This window comes from Schistocerca nitens, chromosome 9, assembly GCF_023898315.1.
Source record: "Schistocerca nitens isolate TAMUIC-IGC-003100 chromosome 9, iqSchNite1.1, whole genome shotgun sequence".
Taxonomy (NCBI): domain Eukaryota; kingdom Metazoa; phylum Arthropoda; class Insecta; order Orthoptera; family Acrididae; genus Schistocerca; species Schistocerca nitens.
In genome coordinates this window covers 289,109,186-289,128,196 of record NC_064622.1, presented here as the reverse complement: position 1 = coordinate 289,128,196, position 19,011 = coordinate 289,109,186, and the positions used below count along the sequence as shown (strand labels likewise).

Genomic DNA, 19,011 nt, shown 5'->3' with positions numbered 1-19,011 from the left:
GCAATAGCATCATGTGACTGTTGTATTGCATTTTATTTTACATGAGTATGTATATTTTTCTTATGTCGTGGTTTTCACGAAAAGATTGGCTTGCTTTTATCATGTGCATTGAAATTAAGTGAAAAAGAAAAACTGGATAAAATAAATTAAATTAAAGGTGAAAAAATATACATTTGTGTCTGCTTTTATTGTATTCCTTTTATTTTTCTTTTAGTGCATGTGTATCTCTCTGTGACTGTACTATAGTGCACAGATATTTTGGAACTTGAATGAGATTTTCACTCTGCAGCGGAGTGTGCGCTGATATGAAACTTCCTGGCAGATTAAAACTGTGTGCCCGACCGAGACTCGAACTCGGGACCTTTGCCTTTCGCGGGCAAGCGCTCTACCAACTGAGCTACCGAAGCACGACTCACGCCCGGTACTCACAGCTTTACTTCTGCCAGTATCTCGTCTCCTACCTTCCAAACTTTACAGAAGCTCTCCTGCGAACCTTGCAGAACTAGCACTCCTGAAAGAAAGGATATAGCGGAGACATGGCTTAGCCACAGCCTGGGGGATGTTTCCAGAATGAGATTTTCACTCTGCAGCGGAGTGTGCGCTGATATGAAACTTCCTGGCAGATTAAAACTGTGTGCCCGACCGAGACTCGAACTCGGGACCGTTGCCTTTCGCGGGCAAGCGCTCTACCATCTGAGCTACCGAAGAACGACTCACGCCCGGTACTCACAGCTTTACTTCTGCCAGTATCTCGTCTCCTACCTTCCAAACTTTACAGAAGCTCTCCTGCGAACCTTGCAGAACTAGCACTCTTGAAAGAAAGGATATAGCGGAGACATGGCTTAGCCAAAGCCTGGGGGATGTTTCCAGAATGAGATTTTCACTCTGCAGCGGAGTGTGCGCTGATATGAAACTTCCTGGCAGATTAAAACTGTGTGCCCGACCGAGACTCGAACTCGGGACCTTTGCCTTTCGCGGGCAAGCGCTCTACCACATGAGCTACCGAAGCACGACTCACGCCCGGTACTCACGGTAGAGCGCTTGCCCGCGAAAGGCAAAGGTCCCGAGTTCGAGTCTCGGTCGGGCACACAGTTTTAATCTATTTTGGAACTTGTTCTTTGACCTTGGTTTTTGAACTTATTCTCTGACTTTGGCTTGTAGCTACTTTGATCAACACTTGTGTGTTAACCTTCTTGAATGTTGTTGTGCCTGAGCAGTGGTGATGTACACTTATTTTTACATGGTTCCATGTTTTCAATGTTTTCTGCTTGCTTAAGTCAGTATTATGCAGTGAAATATCTTTTTCTGACTTTTGCTAGTCAGCTATGGCGTCTTTTCTGATTAAGTACTATAGCATGCATGACATGTGAAGTTGTCACAATATTTTTCGATGTCCCCTCCACCTGCATCATTCCAGATCGACTTTGCCGTGATGTTTACTTAAAAAATTTAGTCCAAGTACGACATCGTAGCTATTTCTAACTCAAGAAGTACTTCCACGCAGTCCGAAAAGATATTCCCCCTCCCACTCGGAAGTTCATCAATGCCGAACCGAACGAATGAATACTACCTTCATCTGCACCACTTAGTCCACAATAAGAAAGGTTAAAACGCCTAACAGCAAGTATACCCTGTGCTGCTACGGATACCTACAATCCTGCATCCTGTAAAAATCTACACTTCTTTCCTCCTACACAGCCGTTCAAACATTCCTTCGCCATTGGTACCTCAGACAGACATCTTGTGCTCACCTGTACAGGAACGCTGCACAATGCCTACACCATGCCTTTACTCGTTTAACACTGGGTGCGAACTCCGTAACAACTTTCTTTATACGTGTGGAAACTTGCGGTGACATTCCCGCTCTGAATGTCCATTTCGTTTACACCTCCCACATTGCGGTTTCCTACAGTTTCTTCTAATGTGACAAGGCTAATGTCGTGGAAGGTGACAAAGCTAATCACATCGATAGCACATGATCTCTGCATTAAGAACTACCTTCTTTTCCCTAATTCTTGTCGGTGTACCTGTTTCTTCGCCCTCGCCACAGCATCGTTTACAGACTTGGAAATTCTATCCGCGTTTTACGGGCAATATTAGTTGCCAAATCTAGGTAAGAAAGCATCTAGCGCCCTTTGCTCTGCTCCTTGAAGAATGGTTTTGTTGTCTTTGTCATTATCAGAGCATTACAGTGCTAATTCTAAATTATATAATAATCTAAAACGTTAAATTTAAGAGTTTATATGAGGTTACTATTCAGTGGACTGGAAGGATTTGAATCTTAAGGGGGGGGGGGGGGGGGACGTCAAACGGGCCGACTTCTTGGAGCAGGAGAAGCATCACAGGACATTTTAATTTCCAGTGTCTATACTTTTACAAATAAATTCATAAAACTTTGTCAGCATCACCAGGAAGGATTCAGGATTCACACTCATTGAATTGGAAGCTCGAAAACATAACAATAATTTTTTTTTTCGTGTGAAAATTCATTTTTTCACTTACTAATGGCTACATTTGTTGCTATAGGTACACTTTTCTTCATAAGTTAGAGAGATTCTTCGATGAATTTTGCACAGCATACATACCACACTTACAGGTGCATGAAACTCTAGAATTTATTTAATTTATGAAAAAACGAATGAGCTGTTGTATTTTAAACTTCATGTTTAGAAAAAACACAAATTTTGTAGTTAATTACCTCAATTTTTACCACAGTTTTTAATAGATATGGAAAAGTCTAGAGTCTCATACACCTTTAAGTATGGTTTGTATGCTGTGCAAAATTCATCGAAGAATCTCTTATCTATGAAGAAAAGTGCACCTATAGCAACAAATGCTGCCATTACTAAGTGAAAAAAAAGATGAAATTTCATATGTAAAAAAAAATTATTTCGTTATGTTTTACAACTTCCACTGCTAAGAGTGTGAATTCTGAATCCTTCCAGGTCTTTCTGACAAAGTTTTATAAATTTATTTGTAAAATTATAGACAGTGGAAATTGAAATGTCCTGTGGTGCCTCTCTGCTCCAAGTCGGCCCGTTTGACGTCCTACCCCCCTTAAACCGATACACATTATCTACGTTACATTTGACATGAAATTTTGACAAATTCCCCACCAGTCATTGATCGCAAATATTTGCTTCTTCACGTTCTTGTAGGTTGCTGAATACATATGTACCCAAATAGCTGACTCCTTTCTGTATTAATGTTAACCCTTTGAAGTCGTTGTAGAGGTTGCTTTTTGCCCTAGAGTTGTATTCATGTTTTTTACTACGGTACTTGTATGAGAAAAGAGAAATATTGATAACGACTTAAAACCTTAATAAATATTTACACTTTAAAGTAGTTGTCAAAATACCTAGTTTTACAACAGATCTCTGTAAGGTGTTCTAGAAGTAACATTCAATATAATGCTTTTGTACATCTATATTGAGTTCCCCAGAAAATGATATCACAACTCATGAGTGAAAGGAAATATGCAGAATAAGCTATTTTCTCCATTCGTATTAGTAGTTCAAAACACTGGATACTTTCTACTGCTTGTATTTCATTGTTTGAGACGCATGTGTTTACAGCTTTTGGAGTTCTGTGAGTAATACTGGAGCATGTGTATTGAGTCTTATCAAAATTCGAAGATAATTATCTGATTTTAATTTTGATTTTGCTGTAGGTGTCCCGGCTGGAGTCTTCTCTCACGAGGCTTCGGAACAGTCTGTCGACGAACGAATGTGCCAGCAACCCTTGCCGGAACGGCGGAACCTGTGAAGACAAGTATAACGGCTTCGTGTGCCGCTGTCCGTCTAACTGGCAGGTCAGTTGTTTATTTTTACACAAGTGGCAAACATATGCAACAACAAAGTGCGATGCATAATACATACTACTACGGTGTTAACGCATTTGCGACGAGAGAGTATTTTCACAATGGGACAATTAGGTTTTTGAACCGCCGATTCGAGGCATTTTCAATTGCACCGAAATGCATGAAAATAGCTACATGGTGAAAAACGCTTGCTATCTCTCTAAAAAATACGATTTACCTACTACGATTAAAATACGTTTACTATTGACAACTTTATCTTGCTTTTATGGCAGACTGGTGGTCACTACTTCGAAATTCTAAGAGCCACGACATAGGATCACTGTACATAGAGTGTAGATCGTTGTGATCAACGCTTCAAAATTGGAAAACCAAGAACGTTACTGAATGTAAACGATAGTTTTCAAACAACTTGCTGGGATGGAGGCGAGTGACGTCTTCCACAACTGCCGATATTCCGACAGTTCAACACTTCGTCATTTTCAAGGCACAAATGCAATGAGAGAGCGCGGTGCAAGGAATTGAAATCCTCGATAAGCGGGGCTACGCTGACCAAGAAACGTAGTACGGCGCGCGCGCGCGCGCACACACACACACACACACACACACACATACCATATGCAGTAAACTACTAGCATCACCACAGAAATAAAGAAGACCAGCGTCAGAAGATATCGATAGCAACGACATAGAATAACGTATAGAGGCAACACCGCGACCAGAGTGAAGCAAGCTGAACAACACTACGCCATGTTTTCGGAAGTCAGAACTAATGGGTATAGTACGCGAGAGTTCATAAGGAAATTACGAAACCTTCGGTAAAATAATTAAACACGTGGAAATTCCTGATGTACTGGTGTACAACACAAATGTACAAAACCACTAACAGATAGTATTTTTAAACAGTAGGCCTACTAGCTTGAAATAAGATAAATTCATAGTCTTATTGCTTTTGTGCGTGCAGTTATCTGTTGTGGTCAATTCTAGTGTCCGATTCCAGTCGTCGGCTTTGAGCAATGACGTCATACCTAAGGCAGAGCCGCTGCATAGAGGCAATCTTTGAAAGCAAGTGATCATATTTGTAAACAAACAAATGTAGCATACGATAAAATTACAAACACCGTTCACGTGATAAATTAATTAGCCACAAATTATTCTGACAAGAATTAAAGGCAAGAAAATGAATAAGAACAGAAAAAGAGAAGTATACATGTCTGAAATAAAATATTACCGTAATTTAGTCTAGTAAGAAAAGCACAGAGAACCTTTAAATCCAGTACAGTGTAGCGCATGGCGAAGTAATAATATTATGAATCAGCATTAACTTTCGATACTAATTGTTAAACCTAACGGGACGAGTACACAAGTAACGAGAATTTACAAAAAGTACGGGTCTGAGAAATACAGGACTCGGTAAGTGAAACTGACCTATATAGTTAATTCTAGTTACCGATTCAAACCATTCCACGATTCGTTATTTAGATCGTTTTAACAACCTGTGTCTGTACTAAAATGTTATAGGATTTCTACATATGGTATTACTATCTTCATTACTATGAAAAACAAAAATTTACAAGCTGTACCTACAATATTTACATTCGTCCCCAGGAGCTGTACTGAGTTCTAGTCTTACTAAATGAATAGTTGTTATTGTTACACGTGTATTTTAATTGCTGTCTGTTGCACCACTCGGTAACGGACAGAAAAGAATGTATGGACTATTGCGTGAGTTTGCGATCTGTATCTAACCGTAAATGTCTGTGAAATGCATGGTAGAGGCTACTTCCCATTGCACCACACATTAGGTTTTCCTCCCGTTCCATTCACAGATATGCGAGGACAAATGACTGCTTAAATTATTATGTGAGCTCTGTAGTTAGTATAATCTTGTCTGAACATTCCCGAGGGAGTGATACGCATGGGAGTGAGTATATTACTAGGTTTCTCACTTAACACTGGTTCTCGAAATCTAATATGTCTTCAAACGTTGCCAGATGAGGCTTTTCAGCAATTCCATGCCACTCTCATGTAAATCAAACGGGCCTTTGACACCATTCGTGCTGCTATTCTTCGTAAACGCTAAATATTGTCTGCTAGTGGCATTTGTCAGTTCTTGACGATGCCTAGCTGATGCTCACAATGACGTCGTAGTGGGCGATGAGCAGGGAGGACCGGGCATCTTCTGACGGCTGTGGTTTCCTTGACCATTCGTGCACCAAAAGCCTTACAGCTCTCTGCTGGTTGTCAGTTGGGTATTTAGTATATGTCGTTTTTTGCAGAGTCCCATCAATATATGCTAGATGGCGACATGTAGCGCCGACTTTCTTGCGCAACAGCTGGCGAATCTGTTCCGACTTATACTGTTTACAAAACAATGTGTTGAAATCTTATAGTGCAAAATCCATTGGCTCATTTGTAATTGTTAATATGCCTACGACTAAGAAAATCATACGTTTCTCAAATTGTATGCTACTGTGGTTCAGGCAGTGATTCAAATATAACGTATGATGTTAAATATCTTCGGGAACAAGGAATGAAGTTTGTTTGGCCACAGATACTGACTCGATAAATGGAGAACAGATAACCTAAGTACTATCTGCTCTGGATGTTTTGAAACGAGGATTTAGGTTTAAAGTGAATGGAACTGAAAGTATTATGCTCATCTGGAATTATGTGTGGTGCTTCCTTGTAGTACCTTTTATTATATTTATAATTTTTTATGATATCACACTGTTTGATTTATATACCGGACGAGGATTTTTTTTAGTTCATGAGGATTACTAAAACACTTAATAAAGCTGTAGATCAATGACTTGATTTCTGGATGGTCAAAGTCTCATTCTGTTTTTGAAATATTGTCCACTAGTGGAATGGTAATTGACAGTTTTGGTGGAGTGGAGCTGTTAATGTATCCCCAGATCCGTGCCGGCTTTGACTTCCTACAATTTTTCACATTAATTCCTCTGTATTTTACAAAATATATTAAGCCCTTAAGTTCACTACCATAATATTCACAGAAGTTAAAAAACAGTCTTGATGATCACTTTTCAATCCGGAAATCGGTCAAAGTATACCCAGTTTACTGTAGTGACACAGTCTCACGCCACTGTGGACCCCTGTTTAGTCAACTGACGAGCACTAATGCGCTCTAGCGGCACGGTCCCGTGGAGCTGTGATCTGTGGGCAGTCAACAGTCGTCTCCTGTGAAGCAGTGAGCGACGCGGCCCGCGAGGGCAGTCACGATGCAGTTTCAGCAAAGTCGTGCCATCTGGAGTGGCTGACGGAACTCCAGCATCATACGTTGCTCACGGCGAATGCGGGACAACTCCATCTGATGGGCAGCAGGAGCGGCAGGCATTGAAGACGGAGCATAGGCTGGAGGACGGCTTACAGAAGTCCACAGCCCTGAACATCACTAGGTACCGAGGGGCTGAGCAGCGACCTAAATATCCGAGAGTGGATGAATAGAAGTTCTTCGTCACTTTGGCACATGACCACACGGAAATGTGCCTGCACTATTCACGGCAAGATGCGCATGAGATGTCGGCGCGGTTACCCCCCCCCCCCCCTCCAACACCTCCCCCGACACTGTGGCGGGAAGCAAGCAAAGTACGAGTGTTATTTGGAAAGTAAGGAAATATCGGTCGCGAAATGGAAACCACAATGAAAATGAAGTTTTGCACAGGTGTGTTGGACAGTGTCTCTAGTGTGACCGTCGATCGCATTACGTCGTTCTTTTCAGTCCTGAGCACACAGGAAGCACACATAAAGATACCTAGAACAATAGTGTCTCCCGCCAAGCACGAGGGCCTGGTGAGAAATTTCGCCTGAAGCTATGCAGCCAACAAGCAACGGCCTTGCCGCAGTGATAACACCGGTTCCCGTCAGATCACTGAAGTTAAGCGCTCTTGGGCTGGGCTAGCACTTGGATGGGTAACTATCTGGTCCGCCGAGCGCTGTTGGCAAGTGGGGTGCACTCAGCCCTTGTGAACTGAGGAGCTACTTGATTGAGAAGTAGCGGCTCCGGTCTCGGAAACTGACATACGGCCGGGAGAGCGATGTGCTGACCACATGCCCCTCCATATCCGCATCCAGTGACGCCTATGGGCTGAGGATGACACGGCGACCGGTCGGTGCCGTTGGGCCTTCATGGCCTGTTCGGGAGGAGTTTTATTTATGCAGCCAACATTACATAACTGTCGTGCGTTTTCTTCTTCAAAACAATTCTCAGCCGCATTCTGCAGGGGCAATGAAGGTGCTCCTGGATCTTTTTCAATTGGAAATGTTTGATTATTCACAATACAGCCTAATTTGCTCTCTCTGAGTTTCATTTCTGCAGTCGAACATTTTCTGTGTCCAGAAAGGCCCGTACAGGACCTGCAACATGCGGTCGTGCCTTATCCTGCTTAAATGTAGGGTTTCGCAGAGATCGAATGAAGGGTAGAACCACGGGTCGTAACACATCTGAAATGTAACGTCCACTGTTCAAAGTGCCGTCAATGTGAACAAGAGGTGACCGAGACGTGTAACTAATGGCACCCCATACCATCACGCCGGGTGATACGCCAGTATAACGATGACGAATACACGCTTCCAATGTGCGTTCACCGCGATGTCGCCAAACACGGATGCGACCATCATGATGCTGTAAACAGAACCTGGATTCATCCGAAAAAAATGACGTTTTGCCATTCGTGCACCCAGGTTCGTCGTTGAGTACACCATCGCAGGCGCTCCTGTTTGTGATGCAGCGTCAAGGGTAACCGCAGCCATGGTCTCCGAGCTGATAGTCCATGCTGCAGCAGACGTCGTTGAACTGTTCATGCAGATGGTTGTTGTCTTGCAAACGTCCCCATCTGTTGACTCAGGTATCGGGACGTGGCTGCACGATCCGTTACAGCCATGCGGATAAGATGCCTGTCATCTCGACCGCTAGTGATACGAGGCCGTTGGGATCCAGCACGGCGTTCCGTATTACCTTCCTGAACCCACCGATTCCATATTCATATTCTGCTAACAGTCATTGGATCTCGACCAACGCGAGCAGCAATGTCGCGATACGATAAACCGCAATCGCGATAGGCTACAATCCTACCTTTATCAAAGTCGGAAACGTGATGGTATGCATTTCTCCTCCTTACACGAGGCATCACAACAACGTTTCACCAGGCTACGCCGGTCAACTGTTGTTTGTGTATGAGAAACCGGTTGGAAACTTTCCTCATGTCAGCACTTTGTAGGTGTCGCCACCGACACCAACGTTATGTGAATGCTCTGAAAAGCTAATCATTTGGATATCACAGCATCTTCTTCCTGTCGGTTAAATTCCGCGTCTGTAGCACGTCATCTCCGTGGTGTAGCAGTTTTAATGGCCAGTAGTGTAAGTAGCTGAAAGTTGTAGCTAACTGTTGCTAATAAAACGGTTTGATTGTCACTGTGGTTTCCATTTCACGACCTATCGTTCCTTACTTTCCGAATAGCCGTCGTAGCTCGTGGCAGAAAACGTACCTGGCCCGCAGTGCACGTCTGTGTGGTAGCCGCATATGCAGGGGCTCAGCCCGCTATTCACCACACTTCTTTGTATCGTTAGTTGCCAACTGGGAGACACTGGACGTCGATAGCCGTTTTCACTAAGGCCGCTTCCAAAGTGTTTTTTGTTGTCCACGTTTCTAACAAATTGTAGAAATATTTGCCTTTGACCTGCTTCTTCCTTGCAGGCTTGTAGGAGCGCGTCCACTAGCTTGATATCACTGAAGTGAACTCTAATGTGGTACACTCGCTTCCTCCAAGACATTAAATCACCTATAGCAGAACACTGTATCTCTACTCACCATTCGATGAAATACAATGCAACAACAATTTTGATCCTTACTTCAGACTTCTGGAACTCCTTTAGCTGTGAATCAGTAGAAATACGTCTGCCTGTGGCTATTATCAATCGGAACGGCAGTTTCAAATAGAAAACATTCGTGCTCTGCGTAGCCGGCGGCGTTCTGTGATTTTACCGCGTGGAGATGATCGACCTGACATCGATGAGGCGAGTTTTCACCACGGAGGACGCTCTCAGCAGCCCACAGACTTGCAGCAGAAGCGCATGCGCTCATGCAAAGCATGCACAGCGACTACTCGATACACCACGCATGCGCCAGCGGGATTTTAAAAAACAGACATCAATGTACTGTGGCTAGTATACAGCTGAAGATGGCCAGAAGACTCTCTGCCAAAATAATGTGGCGGCAAGTTACTGACATCTAGCAGTTTACCAGAAATGTTATGAAAAAATTTATACACAAGGAAAGTCTTTAATTTCATACATTTGAGTGTTAGGAAGTCTTTGTTTGAGGTATTTGCATGTAGCGTAGTCTTGTACGGAAGTTGAACGTAGACAATAAACAGTTAAGGCAAGAAGAGAATTTAAGCTTTTCAAACGTGGTGCTATGGAAGAACGTTGCTAATTTGATCTACTGATCGAATAATTAACGAAGAGGCACTGAATGAAATTGGCAGAAAATGGTGGCAAAACAGTAAAATAAGGTATCGATTGATAGGATATACATAGTATGACCGAATTCCTTTAGGACAGCTTGTAGTAATTCCAAACTGCAATTGTATCTGGCGGTGAGTTGCGACGTTACCATGCTTGTAGTTTCAACAGCAACTGTGCAGAAGGTCAAAACGCTAGCATCACTGCAGCAGGCGTCATAGCTGCGAAAGTAACAGAACGTGTCTGACATTAGTCGGAAAATGGCGGTGGAGAAATGAGGTAACATCAGCCAGTGAATTCGTGGAATTCGACCCGAATATCGAGAGGCAGGTTTCTGGTCTCTCCTCCACGACAACGCCCCCACCCTCAAGGCGAATATCATGCGCGAGTATCAGGGCAATAAACGGATCACAGTCCTGGACCACCCGCCGTATTCGCCAGATATTGCCCCAGCAGACTGGTGGATGTTCTCTAAATAGAAGATGGAAATAAAAGGACACTGTTAAGATGCGTTATAGTACGTCCATGAAAACTGTTTTACAGTACTAAATGCCACTCCAAAAACGGACTACAATGACTTTTACAAAACACCTCTAAAAATTTAACTATGTATCGATTCAGGGGGAGAGTATTTTGAATAAGTGCAGTGATCTTGTGAATATAATTTATGACTTTTATGTTTCATAGACGCAGCTCTAACAGAACTGGGACACACTATGTATCCTGAGGTACCAAGTAATCGTCACTCTGGTAAGGAAGGAAGTATGGAGGGGGGGAGGGGGAATTGTAGAGTGAGAGCAAGATTTGAGTAAAGTAAACAGATTCAAATGGATGAAGGTTGAAATAGTTCTGCAAATATGAAGAGGCTTGCACAACACAGACTAGCATGGAAAACTTCATGAAACCAATCTTTAGAATGAAGACCACAACAATAACAACACGTGCATCTGGTTGTCGGATTTCAGCTTCCACTACTGTTTCACGCTTTGTAAGCTTCCTTCTGGGTGATCGGGTTGTCACGTTGCTAACTTCTCCTTTTTTAGGCTTGTTTAATGGGGACAAAGCAGTCTGTTGTGGACTGAAATAAAGGAATAAATATTCCGCGGCCTGAGCCAGTTGACATAAAAGTTTTCTGAGTATAGCACTGCGTCATACTGTAAAAAGCTGTACTGGAGAAACCAACGTTCCGGCCACGACTACAGTGGGGTTTACTGGGTTTACTCGTCAACCAGTAGAACTAGAAGTAGGCCGCTGTAACGACCACTATACCCAAATGAAGGCCACTGTAACTGTGCCCACAACATTGGTTTCTACAGTATGGTTCATTATGGCGCAGTGTCATACTCAGAAAACCTTCATATCGAGTGTTCGCCTGATCGAACAGCCCACAGGTGGACTGCTCGCTGGTTGTGTCCAACGGGCACAATATTTCGGTGATCAGGCATGTCGCCACTGTCCCGTGCGCTGAACTCCTGGAAGTGCACTGTCGACTTATACCCCCGTCCTCCCACAAGCAGTTCTGTACGCAGTCTGTGCCCGAGGTCCCGTGTCAGCAGCCGAGGAGCGATCGTGTCTGTGGCCAGCTACGCCCCGACGCACCAGCGACAACCTCACCAACTGGGGCTGTGATTATAGTCTCAGCAAGGCTTGGGAACCACCGCTGGGTCTAATTACGAAGGCAGCAAACAATCGTCCTGGCAGCCAGGGTGAACGGAAGAACTACACACACACTACCGCAACTGGGCCTCCTGCCGCCCATCGGGGGCCATAGACGCCGATACGATCACCTCCTCATTTGGTGAAACGCGCTCTCGGATGTGAACGGCGTACAAAACGACTAGCTGGGAAAGGGGATATAAGTCGACCGTGCGCCCCCAGCAGATCAGCCCGACAGCGCACTTAACGATGGCGACATGACTGAGCGCCGAAATATTGCGCCCGTTGGGCACTATGAACCAGCATTACACTGGTGGACCGTTCAATAAACAAACACGCCGAAGAAACTGAAGAATCACAAGTATTGGACTGACATGGAAGTTAGTCGTCTCCTTTATTTGACTAATGAGAAACATGCTTTGCCGGAAAATAATCGAAACATCAAGAAGGCTTTGTGCGACATAAACGAAAGTTCGTAGGCGTGTTTCTACGAGGGCTATTCCGAAAGTAAGGTCCGATAGGTCGCGAAATGGAAACCACGGTAAAAATCAAAAATGTTTTATTTGCAACAGTTAGATACACCTTGCAGCTACTTATCTCCATAGTCGCCGACCCGACTTAGACGTGTATCGTAGCGTTGTACCAACTTTCCCATACCCTCGCTATAGAAGGCAGCCGCCAGTGCTCTCCGCCAATTCTCTACGCTGGCCTACGGCTCGTTGTCTTGTGCCGAAATGTTGTCTTCATAACCAGCGGTCCATGTGACCTGAGCTGAAACTCAGAGGGAGACAATTACGGGCTGTATTGTGGGTAATCTCACATTTCCATTTGAAAACGATGCAGGAGCATCTTCATTGCCCCTGCAGAATGCGGCTGAGAATTGTCTTGAAGACGAAACAGCACGACAGTTATGTAATGTTAGCTGCATAGCTTCAGGGGAAATTTCTCACCAGGCCCCCGTACTTGGCGGCAGACACTATTTTCTAGACATCTTTACGCACTCACTGCGAGCTCAGAAATGAGAAGAGCGACGTGATGCTAACTGGGGTTATACTAGAGACACTACCCAACACATCTGTGCAAAGCTTTATCGGTTTTTCATAGTCGTTTCCATTTCGTGACCGATCGGACCTTACTTTCGGAATGTTGTTGTTGTTGTGGTCTTCAGTCCTGAGACTGGTTTGATGCAGCTCTCCATGCTACTCTATCCTGTGCAAGCTTCTTCATCTCCCAGTACCTACTGCAACCTACATCCTTCTGAATCTGCTTAGTGTATTGATCTCTTGGTCTCCCTCTACGATTTTTACCCTCCACGCTGCCCTCCAATGCTACATTTGTGATCCCTTGATGCCTCAAAACATGTCCTACCAACCGATCCCTTCTTTTAGTCAAGTTGTGCCACAAACTTCTCTTCTCCCCAATCCTATTCAACACCTCCTCATTAGTTACGTGATCTACCCACCTTATCTTCAGCATTCTTCTGTAGCACCACATTTCGAAAGCTTCTATTCTCTTCTTGTCCAAACTAGTTATCGTCCATGTCTCACTTCCATACATGGCTACACTCCATACAAATACTTTCAGAAACGACTTCCTGACACCTAAATCTATACTCGATGTTAACAAATTTCTCTTCTTGAGAAACGCTTTCCTTGCCATTGCCAGTCTACATTTTATATCCTCTCTACTTCGACCATCATCGGTTATTTTACTCCCTAAATAGCAAAACTCCTTTACTGCTTTAAGTGTCTCATTTCCTAATCTAATTCCCTCAGCATCACCCGATTTAATTTGACTACATTCCATTATCCTCGTTTTGCTTTTGTTGATGTTCATCTTATATCCTCCTTTCAAGACACTGTCCATTCCGTTCAACTGCTCTTCCAAGTCCTTTGCTGTCTCTGACAGAATTACAATGTCATCGGCGAACCTCAAAGTTTTTACTTCTTCTCCATGAATTTTAATACCTACTCCGAATTTTTCTTTTGTTTCCTTTACTGCTTGCTCAATATACAGATTGAATAACATCGGGGAGAGGCTACAACCCTGTCTCACTCCTTTCCCAACCACTGCTTCCCTTTCATGCCCCTCGACTCTTATAACTGCCATCTGGTTTCTGTACAAATTGTAAATAGCCTTTCGCTCCCTGTATTTTACCCCTGCCACCTTCAGAATTTGAAAGAGAGTATTCCAGTCAACATTGTCAAAAGCTTTCTCTAAGTCTACAAATGCTAGAAACGTAGGTTTGCCTTTTCTTAATCTTTCTTCCAAGATAAGTCGTAAGGTCAGTATTGCCTCACGTGTTCCAACATTTCTACGGAATCCAAACTGATCTTCCCCGAGGTCGGCTTCTACCAGTTTTTCCATTCGTCTGTAAAGAATTCGCGTTAGTATTTTGCAGCTGTGACTTATTAAACTGATAGTTCGGTAATTTTCACATCTGTCAACACCTGCTTTCTTTGGGATTGGAATTATTATATTCTTCTTGAAGTCTGAGGGTATTTCGCCTGTCTCATACATCGTGCTCACTAGATGGTAGAGTTTTGTCATGACTGGCTCTCCCGAGGCCATCAGTAGTTCTAGTGGAATGTTGTCTACTCCCGGGGCCTTGTTTCGACTCAGGTCTTTCAGTGCTCTGTCAAACTCTTCACGCAGTATCTTATCTCCCATTTCGTCTTCATCTACATCCTCTTCCATTTCCATAATATTGTCCTCGAGTACATCTCCCTTGTATAAACCCTCTATATACTCCTTCCACCTTTCTGCCTTCCCTTCTTTGCTTAGAACTGGGTTTCCATCTGAGCTCTTGATATTCATACAAGTGGTTCTCTTCTCTCCAAAGGTGTCTTTAATTTTCCTGTAGGCAGTATCTATCTTACCCCTAGTGAGACAAGTCTCTACATCCTTACATTTGTCCTCTAGCCATCCCTGCTTAGCCATTTTGCACTTCCTGTCGATTTCATTTTTGAGACGTTTGTATTCCTTTTTGCCTGCTTCATTTACTGCATTTTTATATTTTCTCCTTTCATCAATTAAATTCAATATTTCTTCTGTTACCCAAGGATTTCTATTAGCCCTCGTCTTTTTACCTACTTGATCGTCTGCTGCCTTCACCACTTCATCCCTCAGAGCTACCCATTCTTCTTCTACTGTATTTCTTTCCCCCATTCCTGTCAATTGTCCCCTTATGCTCTCCCTGAAACTCTCTACAACCTCTGGTTCTTTCAGTTTATCCAGGTCCCATCTCCTTAAATTCCCACCTTTTTGCAGTTTCTTCAGTTTCAATCTGCAGTTCATAACCAATAGATTGTGGTCAGAATCCACATCTGCCCCAGGAAATGTCTTACAATTTAAAACCTGGTTCCTAAATCTCTGTCTTACCATTATATAATCTATCTGAAACCTGTCAGTATCTCCTGGCTTCTTCCATGTATACAGCCTCCTTTCATGATTCTTGAACCAAGTGTTAACTATGATTAAGTTATGCTCTGTGCAAAATTCTACAAGGCGGCTTCCTCTTTCATTCCTTCCCCCCAATCCATATTCACCTACTATGTTTCCTTCTCTCCCTTTTCCTACTGACGAATTCCAGTCACCCATGACTATTAAATTTTCGTCTCCTTTCACTACCTGAATAATTTCTTTTATCTCGTCATACATTTCATCTATTTCTTCTTCATCTGCAGAGCTAGTTGGCATATAAACTTGTACTACTGTAGTAGGCATGGGCTTTGTGTCTATCTTGGCCACAATAATGCGTTCACTATGCTGTTTGTAGTAGCTAACCCGCACTCCTATTTTTTTATTCATTATTAAACCTACTCCTGCATTACCCCTATTTGATTTTGTATTTATAACCCTGTAATCACCTGACCAAAAGTCTTGTTCCTCCTGCCACCGAACTTCACTAATTCCCACTATATCTAACTTTAACCTATCCATTTCTCTTTTCAAATTTTCTAACCTACCTGCCCGATTAAGTGATCTGACATTCCACGCTCCGATCCGTAGAACGCCAGTTTTCTTTCTCCTGATAACGACGTCCTCTTGGGTAGTCCCCGCCCGGAGATCCGAATGGGGGACTATTTTACCTCCGGAATATTTTACCCAAGAGGACGCCATCATCATTTAATCATACAGTAGAGCTGCATGTCCTCGGGAAAAATTACGGCTGTAGTTTCCCCTTGCTTTCAGCCGTTCGCAGTACCAGCACAGCAAGGCCGTTTTGGTTAATGTTACAAGGCCAGATCAGTCAATCATCCAGACTGTTGCCCCTGCAACTACTGAAAAGGCTGCTGCCCCTCTTCAGGAACCACATGTTTGTCTGGCCTCTCAACAGATACCCCTCCGTTGTGGTTGCACCTACGGTACGGTCATCTGTATCGCTGAGGCACGCAAGCCTCCCCACCAACGGCAAGGTCCATGGTTCATGGGGGGGACTTTCGGAATAGCCCTCGTATATCTGAAAGATGATGTCTATTTAAATTTCGCGCCAGTCATGTAAGAGTTGTGCTAGTTGAGCCACTAAGACGATGAAAGTCAGGTTTGCTTTAAGTACACGCTGTAACCGTCGTGAGCGTTAGATATCTTTGAGATTAGACGTGGTGAGTTGATATTAGTCTAGAATGCCTTTAACGCGAAAAAGACACCATTGACTACACCTCATTAAGCTTGAAGGAGGTCGTGTAATAGAGCTACGACACTGCAGAGAGACTTGACAGGAATGCAGCCACTGTACGCGATTGCTGACAATAGTGGTCAGGAGAACGTACAGTCGTAAGAAGACCAAGCTCAGGACGGCCACGTGGTAATACCGAGAGGGAAGACCATCGTGTTAGGCGTGTGGCTCTGGTGCATCGTACTGCACCTGCAGCAGCAGTTTGAGTTACATCTGGCACCACAGTGACACAACGAACTGTTGCAAATCGGTTACTTCAAGGACATCTCCAAGCAGACGCCCTGTAGCCTGCATTCCACAGAACCAAACCACCACCACTTGCGACATGTTCCTTGGCGTGTTCAATCACTCGATCTGTCTTCAATCGGGCGGATATGGAACATCATCGGATGACAACTTCAGCGCCATCCACAGCCAGCATTAACCGTCCGTGTATTGACCGACCAAGTACAAAAGGCATGGGACTCCATCCGACAAACTGACATCCGGCACCTGTAGAGCACAATGCACCACTCTGGCGATTCCAACGGTTATTAATGTACCATATTTCACATTCGCAATGGCTTATCTCACGCTTATATTATCCTGTGATCTTGCAATGTTAATCACTGAAATACGTTACGTAGACGAATATATTCCACAAATTTCGTTATTCTGCGCTAATTATTTTTGGTGTTGCGATTTTTTGTCCGTCAGTGTATTTTTTTCCTTGAAGTGGAAATACACATGAAGAATGATGCTAAAACATTCACCAAAAATTTATCACCTTCAGGAAACATCACACCAAAATCATGTAACTAGACTTGATAATGGCATAAGTTCGGCTAAAAAGAGGGACCACAAGTTTGTTCAGATATCCCACATCTAGCGGAAGTCACTAATTATTGATTAGATCTCATAGAGTACCAAACTGTGGGGATGTCTCCAGTATGAGATTTTCACTCTGCAGCGGACTTCCTGGCAGATCTACCAGTGGTAGAGCACTTGCCCGCGATAGGCAAAGGCCCCGAGTTCGAGTCTCGGTCCGGCACACAGTTTTAATCTTCCAGGAAGTTTGTGGGGATGTCGATTGCTACATCGCATAAACTGTTCCAAATTGTACCACAAATTTTCTGCCAGATTAAGATCGGGTGATTTTGTGAGCCAGCCAACGTGCCGTAGGATATCTGACTGCACAGGCCTGCAGAGGCATCACGGCGACTCCTCGGATCATACTACACGCTTCCAGTCAACTACTGACAGTTTATGCCTCTTTTCATCCATTGAAGATATGCAGCGTTATATGTTGCTTTGGGACCATCTAGAGGTAATCGACTTCAAATGTCCTTTGCATTCGGTTTCGTTCACAGTGTTCTCTTGGAAACATTGAGATGAATCTGCGTACACTGACAGTAACAGTCCATTTTGGGTTTAAAACCGATTGTCACGGACAAGACCCGTTTCCAGTTACTATAGATTAAGATGTTTTTACGGCCGTATTTCTTACGACCTCTTACACGTCAGAGAGTGATATATTGTTACTTGTAGAAGCGTTGGACGGTTGGCGTTGATACATCAACAAATAGGGCATTTCATTCACAGTGTGTTTACGTCTCCACGTCACCCATCTTACTGCATGATCCCGTACAACCGACTGGATCACACACACAACTTCACTGTGATGCCTTCCTTCAGCGGTGGAGAGTCACCGCATAAGTTCTACATCGTGTTGACTTACTTGATTCCTCTGGTCACAATGGAGGCATAAGGCAGCCGAAATACTCGACATTCATTTCTGTCTTTGAGCATTTCCCATTATTCCAAACAGGTCTTGGCAATTCTCCTTGCTTCCCCTTCCTCAGTCCTCTTCCATATACAGTCTTAGACATAAAACCTCGCCTTTGGTGGGCTGTCGTTCACTTAACGCAGCCAATAAAATCAGTCGCTCCTCAGAATTCTAAGTCTGCCCATATGCATCATTTGGCAACATGGTGGAATGTGAAAGTGTCTGGAGGAAGTGTTATCTTCTTATCGAGCTGTTACAGTGCTGTATAAGCTTGTGGTTTAGTGGCTGCCAGCACAGTAGCTCATCTTAAACCCAAGGAGCGAGTGTGGGATACGTTGGAGAGACGTATTACAGCCACGTCAACATTCACCGAAGACCAACCAGCAACTGTCAACCGCACTGGTGGAGGAATGGAATGCACTACCACAAGAATGCCTTAGGGATCTTGTGGTCAGCGTTGGACCGCATTGTACAGAATGTACTGCCGTTCGTGGTGATCACGGTCACTCACACTATTAACAATCATGTCCCTTTTTTTTTTGTAATGTCCTGTGGACCATCGTACATCGCGATGACTTCAGAGTAAGAATTGTTTTTGAATAGAATAGAAG

General features: G+C 43.7%; 1 protein-coding gene across 1 annotated transcript in view; it reads left to right on the top strand.

Moving 5' to 3' along the window:
• The window catches only part of LOC126202937 (cubilin-like), a 771,281-nt gene that overhangs the window by 61,671 nt on the left and 690,599 nt on the right, over window positions 1-19,011 (top strand). Inside the window, exon 6 of the mRNA XM_049937033.1 lies at window positions 3,671-3,811. Coding sequence (XP_049792990.1) covers window positions 3,671-3,811 — 141 coding nt within the window. The remainder of the gene's footprint in view (window positions 1-3,670; window positions 3,812-19,011) is intronic.